At 36.1% G+C, this 10,156-nt stretch overlaps 1 protein-coding gene across 1 annotated transcript; it reads left to right on the top strand.

Moving 5' to 3' along the window:
* Positions 1-9,883, top strand: LOC136845156 (translocon-associated protein subunit gamma). The gene is made up of 4 exons (XM_067115106.1): positions 1-229; positions 3,658-3,785; positions 9,067-9,158; positions 9,302-9,883. Exons 1-4 carry the CDS (start codon positions 103-105, stop codon positions 9,498-9,500), a joined length of 546 nt encoding a protein of 181 aa, XP_066971207.1. The 5' UTR covers positions 1-102; the 3' UTR covers positions 9,501-9,883.
* Positions 9,884-10,156: the final 273 nt, after the last annotated feature.

Below are 10,156 nucleotides of genomic sequence, written 5' to 3'. Positions count from 1 at the left end.
GAACTACGTTTGTTTTCCCTTTCAGCCGGTGTCAAACGCTCGCTGACAGTCGATCTGGTCACATATAGAGAATACCGTACGAAACCTGGTAATACCACAAAAATGACGAATAAGACCAAGCTTACGAAGGAAGAGGAATTGCTCCTGCAAGATTTCAGTCGGAATGTGTCCAAAAAGAGTTTAATTATCTTCCATTTCAACGCTTTGATCGTCTCTGCCATACCGATATGTGAGTAGCCAAAATCAAGTCGGGCGGAGACATTGCCTGTTTGTGTTGGGCATTCTGCCTTATTTTTTATTCTAATGAGGGCGGGGAATTAATAGGAGAAAAAATGGAATAGGGATCATGATCTGACCTTAATCTAACCAGGGTAAAATTGTAGAACAACTCCGCACGGCTTATTACTTAGGAAATTGAGTTTTCGTATACTTTTTGTTGATGAAGCTGGTGGTGTTTGTTGGCGGTCAGTTATTATTATTAAACTCGCATCTTTATCGAGGACCCTCAAAAGTTTCCCTGTAACACTGCATGCACGATAGCATTCCAGGATGGCCAGGTTAAGTTTTGAGGTTAATTATAGGTTACATTCAACCACCAAAAGATAATGGTAAAATCTTGAAAAGCAACTCAATTTCCAAGGTAACAAGCCGTGTGAAGTTATACTATAGTTCTACCCTAACCTCTACTGCTGCCCTATCCCTGCCGAAGGGGTGGGGGAATGGGAGGCCTTCACCATCCATCAAGTAAGTCAGGAACCTCACTGCATTCAACTTTTTTTTTTTTATATATTTAGGTAGGAACTAAAGCATAACCTTTTGCTGGTGTTGAAAATATCATTCCGTATCAAATAAAATCATCAGACAAAAGTCTTCTCATAAGATTATAGACAATTCTTCCTCTAAGCGTGTTTTCAAAGTTTCCAATTTTCATATGCGTAACAAATTAGTTTTTGAGGTAATTCTGAGGAAGTGATCTAGGTGGAGATATTGTTTATTAATGAAGGTTTTTGGCCGAACAATATAGAAAATGGCGTATGTAGGGCAGTACACGTGAGATAATCTGAGAAATACACTAGATGAGAAGTGTACCACCTGGTCCTTGACTTCATTAGCACAAAAATTGATATTGCATCCTTCAATGTTTTTGTGAGATTCAGAAGCTCACAGTTTTCTAGTAGCCTACTGTTCCAGCTGTAGCCAGATTATGTAGTGGTCTCCCTTTTCATGTTGAAGTGATGGAACTTCCAAATTTGAAACTACATAGCCTAGGTGTAAATGCTGCTTTGATGAGCTAGCTTAGACAGACCTTGATCCAGTTTTGATTTTTGCTTTATTTCTGATATGGTTTATTCCTTACACAAGTTTTTTTTTTATGTAGCTGCTTATGAACATCCAACTTTTCCAATTAGGGCTGCAGCAGTGCTAGTAATAAAGGTATTAGTAAGAAAACAGTGCAATTTATAAATATCCAGTTGAATCAAGTTATCCACAGGACAACTAGAGAAGTCAGTTAACACCTCCATGGAGACAAGGTCATTTCTGGTATACAGACACCACCCTACTTACAAACAAGTTACCTTCTGGACGACCATTTGCATGTTGAATTTTTTGTAAGTGGGTTACTGTAATCTTCATGCCTATTTAAGTATCATATATAAAATCAATACAGTACTGTATGTTTTTTCAGCTTAAACACATTACAAAGTACATACAGTACTGTATGTACAGAATAGGCTTGCATAACAAAATATGAACATACAGGTGGCAAAGGAGAGCACTCTGAAGACAATTTTAAGTTGCAAACACATTTATTTGTATTTCTGAGTTGAATGTTCGCAAGTAGGGTAGTGTGTGTATGTTCGCAAGTAGGGTAGTGTGTGTATAACTTACACTCATGCAGTTTACTTGCATAATTTTAATATAAGCGATTAATCTTATGTTAGGTAGAGCTGAAGAACCTTAATACCTGACATCCAAGTTTTAATGCAGTACAGGTAAAAATTTAGGTTTGTCCATTGAAAATTAATCTCAGTCCTTTTGGCTGTTGAAAGTGTCTTTGTAGCTGTGGCCTTGTGCAGACATCAGAATTTTTGTGTGCACAGTAATATGTGACAGAGATGCATAGGATTTAGAAAAGTTGTGTTGAAAGATTTACTGATACTTTTTGTACAAGTATAAATTCTATAGTATTCTGTATCGAGCACATTCAGTTCATTGTGCATCACCATTCAAGTAATTGTTAAGAAACAGTTGCTTGCTAGTATTTTAAATGCATTAAATAACTTGAGTGACGTGTGATACAAACAGGATGACTGCTAAATAGTCAGTAGGGAACAGTAATGCTTTATTGTAAATGTCAGAGTTAAATTTGCATGTTCTTATAGATGTACAATAGGTTTTTTTAATATACCAGTACTCAAGTTGCAATCTTACAACTTTAGCAATACGGTTTTCAGTTATTGCTTCAAAAGTGCAGTGGTTAGTAACAGCTGAACAAGAGAAAATCAGTGCATCCTAATTCATTAGTAAAGAAGTTTTTACTAGAGCTGTATTTTGTACCTGATACTTTTTTGTTAACTGAACTTTCTATCGGTATATGCCAGGCCAGGTTTGCAAAATTTCTCGGTAGAAAGATTGATTTTCAAGACTTGTCAGATATATAGAATTTGAAGTGAAATCAAACTTTTCTTTATATTTGGTATTTCTGATTGTTAATATCTCTTAGGCAATTTTTACATGCTTATATTTAACTTGACATCAGCGTCTGTTTGGGTCAAAACATGTAACTCAATTTTCGACCAGTTCCCTTCATCTGATGGACTTGAAATTTGGATTGGTACTCAATCCCGGTGACAATGCAACCTTACATGATCAGTAGGTCAGCAGTGACCTCTAGTGTTCGTACAGTGATCTCTCCAAGTATCTCAGTTTTAAAAACTGTTTACAGTATTTTTTTATTTTACACTTTTTAGTTCTTAGTTTTATGGTTAAAAACATGTTTTTAGTTTCATGATTGTAGCTAATGAAATTGAATGTGATATCCTGTCGAGCCAAAGAAGGTATGAAAAATCCGAAGATTTTCATACCTTCTTTGGCTTTCGACAGGATATCACATTCACCTCAATTAGCTACAATCATGAAACTAAAAACATGTTTTCTTTCATAAAACTAAGAACTAAAAAGTGTAAAATAAAAAAATACTGTAAACAGTTTTTAAAACTTTTATTAAAGTCCACTAAAAAGTAGAAAATATTTTTCGAGAAACATGAGGATTTTCTTACAGTTAAGCATGTCTGCAAAAATAAAAGCTTGGACGTCAAACATGGAAGGAAATGCTACAAGAAATAAAAAATACATTTCTTTTCTTGTAGCATTTCCTTCATTTCCTTCCATGTTGGCATCCACTCTTGTATTTTTGTAGACATGGTTAATTGTACAAAAATCATGGTGTGTATCAGAAAATTATTTTTCACATTACAGTAAGTGCATTTTAATAAAAGTGTTTAAAAATTTTTTTCTTAAATTTTAATTGATGAATTTTGCTCATTTCGATTATAGCATGAATACATTATAGAAAGATTATTATTTGTTCACTACAAATGTATGCAGTGTCTAAAAGCTTAGTCATTGACCCTAATGAAAATCCTCCCATCTCAGGGCTGTATTGGCGCATACATATGATGGAACCTTTGTCATCTGCTGTCCTCTTCGTACTTGTAACTGCAATTGCTACATATTTAGTTGCTATGGCGTACATGAACACCAAGTTTGTCTTGAAGCACAAGGTAAGAGTCTTGAAAAAAATTTTTGTTAGGTATGTATTGTGGAATACTTGATCTTATTTATTGACTAGTTTTTTGTGAATTGCTACTTACATTGTTCATAATTAAAGGCACAATTATGGTTAATTCTAATTTTAAAAGATATGATTGTGTGTAAATATCATTATCAGGTATATTTAACATTAATTTAATATTCAGACAAACAATATTTTACTGTTGTACCTAAAAGATTATAAGCCTTCATCTTTTATATGTAATACTTCCAGCAAAAGCTGGTAAAGTCATTGAAACTGGGTAACTAGGAAGTTGAATAGTTGAGTGAGGAGGAGGGGGCCCACTCACTTATTGAGTAAGCATGGTCACTTCCGGCCAGGTGGTTGTGCAGATGTTTTGGAGTATCTTGCATTTTGCTGTTGGAATATTATCACTTATTTCCTTGCTTGAATGATTAACGATTTGAGCTTGAGAAAAGATTGTGCTGCTTGCGGTGGGGTAAAATAATAGTGCCTGACATTTCTTTATGTATTAGGTGTATGTTGCCTGTGACGATTGACCCTCATTCTGTGCCCCTGACAATTAACCCTCATTCTGTGTGTACAGCTTGCAGAGGTCAGAAGATTATGCCATTTGAACTGCATCAATTGTCTTTTGTATTCACCTATTGAATGGAAGAAGTATGGATCCAGGAGGAAAAAGACGAAGGTTCCGTCAACGTCATTTTAGGGCAGTGCACTGCCAGTATCAACTTCTCTCTTGATCTGTGCCTGCCTTGACCTCTGCTGTTGGTCTGAAGATGGTGAGTGAAGGATAGACAAGTGAATGGCTCTCCCTGTGCATAGTGCTATTGGTGGTGTGGTGTTGGTTCCTGTTGTCTCCACTGCTCCTGCTTCAGTCACTTCCTCACCAGGCTTTGCTGTATCTACAACAAGAAATCCCCAGGAGAAGGAGTTGCTAAAGGCAGTGTGGCCTTGTCTTGACATTGAGTTCTCTGTATTCCTTCATGGAACATTTGGCTCCAGCCAAAGGTTCTCCACTCTCATTGGAGTTATCGCATCCCATTTCTGCAGCACTGACTTCCCCATCCAAGGCTTAGTCACTATGCTTGTTGATATAGTGCTGCTCATAATGTAGCTGCTTGGGTAACTTGTGCTCTTGTCCCTTTGGGGATATCTGCTTTGTCTTTGTCCCCACTGAAAGTGGGAGACTGAGAAACCCATGTTCATAAGAGATCGAAGTATGTATATCGTGTTTCCTTGTCTTTGGATCATCAGAAGCACAGGAAGAAGGCTGGGAAGACTGTCCTTCGCAAGAAGGCCATGAGGTCGTCTTGTCATTGCTTTGGCAGCCACGTATTAAGTACCATTAGCTGAGGGTTGCTTGCACTTATGGCTAGAGACTATCCAGCAACTCCTCTGAGTTTTTTTTTTTTTTATACTTTGTTTCATGGGAGAATTAGGGTACCAAGAACAGATCTATGGTAGGTGTCTACCAGGCTGTTTGCTGTCATCTGTGGTTCTTGTTATCAGAGAGGTATCCCTGTTAGGAGCCACTATTCAGCAGACGAGTTTTTTTTTATATCTAGGCTGAGATTGGCTCCTCACTGCTTGTGCAAATAAGAGCTGCTACTAAGAGTTTCCTCAAGTTTTTCAGCGTAGAGGGAGGTTGCATTCAAAGTGTGGACTCAAGGCTTGTCTTATTAGCCTTAGCATCTTGAAGAGATCAGGCAAATTGCATGGTTTCTCCTACTTGGATAGATAGGGGTTGCTCTCATTCTTATTTCAGAGTTCATGGTGAAAACTCAAAATCATCAGTTCCTGACGAGAGAGATGTTTTTCTTGTTTCCAACCCGTCAAGACTTCTTAAATAATCAAGAAAAGGTGTTGTTGTGTCCAGTTTAAGTTATGGTGTGATGTATGGTACTGCCTGCACAGGACTCAACATTCTTTAGCATTAGCAGACACAAGAAGGGAGTATCCAAGAAAGTCTCATCTGACCTTGAGAGGTTCTTGCGTACAATGGCTTATGAGGTCAAGGTCATTGCGCTCTGTTGTATGAGGGAGAACATTTTTGGTGTCACAGGTGGTGAGGGCAGGTGTTAGCATTGCCAGACCACCTTTTTACTACAAGTCCTTGGATACCTTCTCTGTAGGACCTATGGTGGTTGCTCTATAGTGTTATGTGACTGCCAGGGCTATACTGTAACAGAACAACATCTTGCCTAAGATTTGTAGTAGTGAAGATCAGATGAAAGATGACTGGTAGTCTTTCTAGCTCTTCATTGTCTCCCAGTAACCAGCAGCCAGTGTCTTGCAGGTTGGGTCAGATGCAGGTTAATTCCAGAACTTTCAATCTCTTGCCTTTTTTTGTTTTGCTAGTCAGAAAGGAGGGAGGACGTTAGAACACAGTTAATCTGTGATTCCACAGTATTATGGTACCTTCAGAGCTGATCTTCCCTTCCCATGCTAGAATCCTAAGTTTTCCTATTTTCTTAGAGAAAGATTTTCAAACCATGATCTGGATTAACACCAGACATGATATTGACAATATCTCTTGTCCATCTTGTAAAAGATGAAGGTTTGGAATTCCATTGGAATGAAGCAAAGATTTTTTTAGGATAATTTGCGTTTTTCATATACTTATAAAATCTTCATATTTCACCATGAACCAACCCCATTTTTGTCTGTCTTGCCGAAGGAAAGTTAAATTTTGCTTACCGTAATATGCTGCAAGTTAACTACCTTGTTACAAAGTTTCAATGGCTGTAGAGTACTAGCTTTTACCTAAGGTTTTTCGTATGAAAGACTTAGGTTTGTGTATCTTTGAAAGAAATTTGTGTATCTTAGAAATTTTGCAGTAATGATTCCATATATTGGAAGTTTACAAGAATTGAATCATTTTAAGATATCAGTTCCTTTCATGTGGTTTGGAAAAATATGACGGCAAATTACACTTTATTCCAGAGTGTAGTTATTTTGCAGATTTTCATTGAATGAAGAATCTGTTTGCTTTCTCTCTTATGATATTTAATATGACAAGCATGAATGGAATGGAATATAAAATTTAGGCCAAAGGCTAAGTGCTGGGACCTATGAGGCCATTCATTGCTGAAAGGGAAATTAGGAGTAAAAAGGTTTCAAAGGTGTAACAGGAGCGAAACTTGCAATTGAACTATAAAACAACTGTTAACAGAGGGTGGAAAGTAAGATGGAAGAAAGAAAGATATGACAGGAGGTACAGTAAAAAGGAATGAAAGGGGTTGCAGCTAGGGGCCAAAGGGATGCCACAAAAAACCTCAAGCAAATATAAGGCTGGTTTGTTGTCATCAAGGGATTAATATTTGTATTAACAGTCAGAATAGGATTGGTAATTGAAGTGCTTTGACATGCAGTACTTGGTCTGGTCATTACCATATTACTTACTGTATATCATCTTAATGTAGTACTGTATATAATGATCATTTAAAAAACAAACATGATCTCTTGGTTTTATGGTTTGCATTATCAGTGGTACTTCAGATCCCCCAGACTGTATACCTAGGTTGGGGCAGACACATTTTAAGAAAGTTATGGTTGTACTCAGAAGAGCTATTGTAGTTCTGTTGTTCATGAAAGGAGAAAGTTAATAAATTCCTGGGAAACAAGGTCTGAGGTGGAGAATATTATTCTCTCAATTTGGGTTGTTCGTGAACTTGAAACCTCAGTCTATACATGTAAGCTGAAAATTCATACACACCCATGATTAAAAGAGGGAGAGAAAAAAAAAACACTCATTACTAAAGCCACTCTTGTACATTCTCAATATAAGTCACTCATATATTTACAGCAAAATAATCTTCAACTGTATGTTTATAGGATCATAAATTTTATATATTGCAGAAGTATAAGAACGTTTTCCTGAAATTTACTTGGAAATGGTACTAAAAGTTTGTAAGGTTGCCTAGTAAAAATTTGAAATTGGCGGGATTCCAGTTAATTAATCAGTAAAGAAAAAGACAAGTAAAGGTAGAGCTGCATATGTTATGCTCATAACAATTGTAGAAATCCCCAGAAATTAATGATCAGCACCTTTGAAACCACCTTTAAATGAAATTGAAACATGTGTAGAAGGCAAGGCAGCATAAGTTGGCTTGTGCCAATATCTGTCCTAGAGTCAGGAAATTTCTTGATCACAGTTGTGGCAAGGAACGTTTTTTTATGTTTGCTCATGGTATGGTGTCATTTTAAAGTTGAATATTTTGCCGTAATGCTGTAGGTTGAAAAAAATAGAAAAATTTGCCTCATATATAAAACTACAGTAAATTTTTTCCAGTTACTGTATATTTTATTGCTATTCATACCAGGTATTTAATAATCAAAAGAAGTAAAAGGTTTTTACTTCCCTTGCTTTTGTACAGTATTTGATTTTCTTTAGTGCCATGGAAAACTAAATGTAGTCATTTGTTATGTATGCCAACTCCTGCATAGTAAAGCATCTGGAAAAAATAAACGTTTCTTTGGATTTGCACGAGTCACTGCTCATTAGACAAATTTTGTTTCCTAAAGATTATATGATGACTCCCATCCCACCTTACTCAAGCATTTTCATGTAGATTTTGATCAAATGCCACAAAGTTTGAAGTTATCTAAATTGTTCTTATTGATTTTTTCTCTCCCTATCTAAATGTTCTTATTGATTTTCTCTCTCCCTTCTCTAAGTTTGTTTTTATATCTGTTTATGACACACTCAAACCTCTCCTCGACATCCATAACACACTCAAACCTCTCCTCGACATCCATAGTTCTTCAGTTTCGTTATATATAATCATCCACATTTCACTTACGCCATAGAATTGACAGAATGTATTTTCACCATTCTTTTACTACTGTATGTTTCCTTAAATACTGTGTTTCCAAGCTCATGTTATTGATTTCTCCATTACTGCAATTAAAAGTTTGTTGAAAAGTTCCATTGTTGCTTAGCCAGTGTCGATACAATTTTGCACAGCATAAGCTAAATTTTCAGAATTTTGAGCTACATAGATGCTTAAGAGATCAAAGTTAGTGATGCTAAGTGCCCCGAGGCCATTTACGTTGATAGTATGGGTATACTGTAGTTAATATTTTACTGGAAATTTGGGATTTTGAAATGCTGGTTTGTTTTTTCCATTTTAGCTGGCTTACAGCTTAATCCTGTAAGATTACATTTGCTTAATGGTTTTTAGGTAATTCAAAGGAACAACCCAATTTGGTTTGCTTTCCTTAGCGATTTATCTTTCGTCAAGATAATTTACAATTTCATCTTTCAGGTTGCTCAAAAAGTGGAGGAAGCTGTATCTCGTGAAGTGATGAGGAAGCTTCAGAACAACAAGAGCATGAGCAAGAAGGAAAAGGATGAGAGGTAGGATTCATGTTATGTGAAAATTGTTAAGTCTATTCATTACTCAAGAATTTTTCATTCTGCTCTTAGTAAATTCATGTATAATAAAGTAGAATAGCAAAATAAAAACTAAAATTTTATTAATCTTTACTCATTTTCTGTAGGATCTTGTGGAAAAAGAATGAAGTGGCAGAGTCTGAGGCAACCACATTCTCTCTCTTCTACAACAATGCTTTGTTCCTAATGCTGGTTGTGGTTGGATCCTTCTTAGTCTTCAGATCTCTGGCACCTGCCTACAATTATGTCTTCAGTACCCTTGGCGCTGCAGGAATCATTGCCCTCTTCTCCACCAGCAGCCAGTAAAACTTACATTTAGTAACTAGAAAGTTACTGTATCCTTAAAGGAATTATTTATGGGGTTAAATGTGGGAAGAAAATGGTAGATTTGGGTACGGAACTTCTCCGTATTACCATTAAGGGAGTACAAATTTGTAGTATTATCCATCCTCTTTAGTAACAAATTTGAAAAAGCCAGTTTAACAGTCATATGTAGTTTGAAAATTACAGTGTATTCCCTTAAAAAAATTTTTTCTTCTGTTAAATTTTGAATTTGAGAGGTTTAGTTTTAACATTCCCTGTAACAGTAGTTGGGAGAGTTGTTATCTTTTGAGTGCATGGAATTGATTGCATGGTTAAAAAAGGCATATTGATGTTTTTAATTTTTTTTAATAAAATGTCTTGAGATTGTTATTATTTTGTTAACCAGTTTTATCAATCTCTAATTTTCTTGCACGTTGTTGTATCAACAGTTAGAGCTGGCAGGGTGATAATGGTTGAAAGTTTCATAACTTAGGTTGGTAGAAAAAAGATGTATTAGATACAACAGTTGAAGTAGAGGGTTTCTTTTAACAGCAGTGGAAAGACCACACACAGATGGCTAAGAAAGGACAACTGTTAAAAGATTTTTGGAAGGGGCAACTTAAATTGTTTCTGGAACTACACCACCTGGATTTCGGCAG

Source organism: Macrobrachium rosenbergii, chromosome 13 (assembly GCF_040412425.1).
Source record: "Macrobrachium rosenbergii isolate ZJJX-2024 chromosome 13, ASM4041242v1, whole genome shotgun sequence".
Classification (NCBI taxonomy): domain Eukaryota; kingdom Metazoa; phylum Arthropoda; class Malacostraca; order Decapoda; family Palaemonidae; genus Macrobrachium; species Macrobrachium rosenbergii.
The sequence above is the reverse complement of the archived record's forward strand: the minus strand, read 5'-3'. Positions and strand labels throughout refer to the sequence as shown.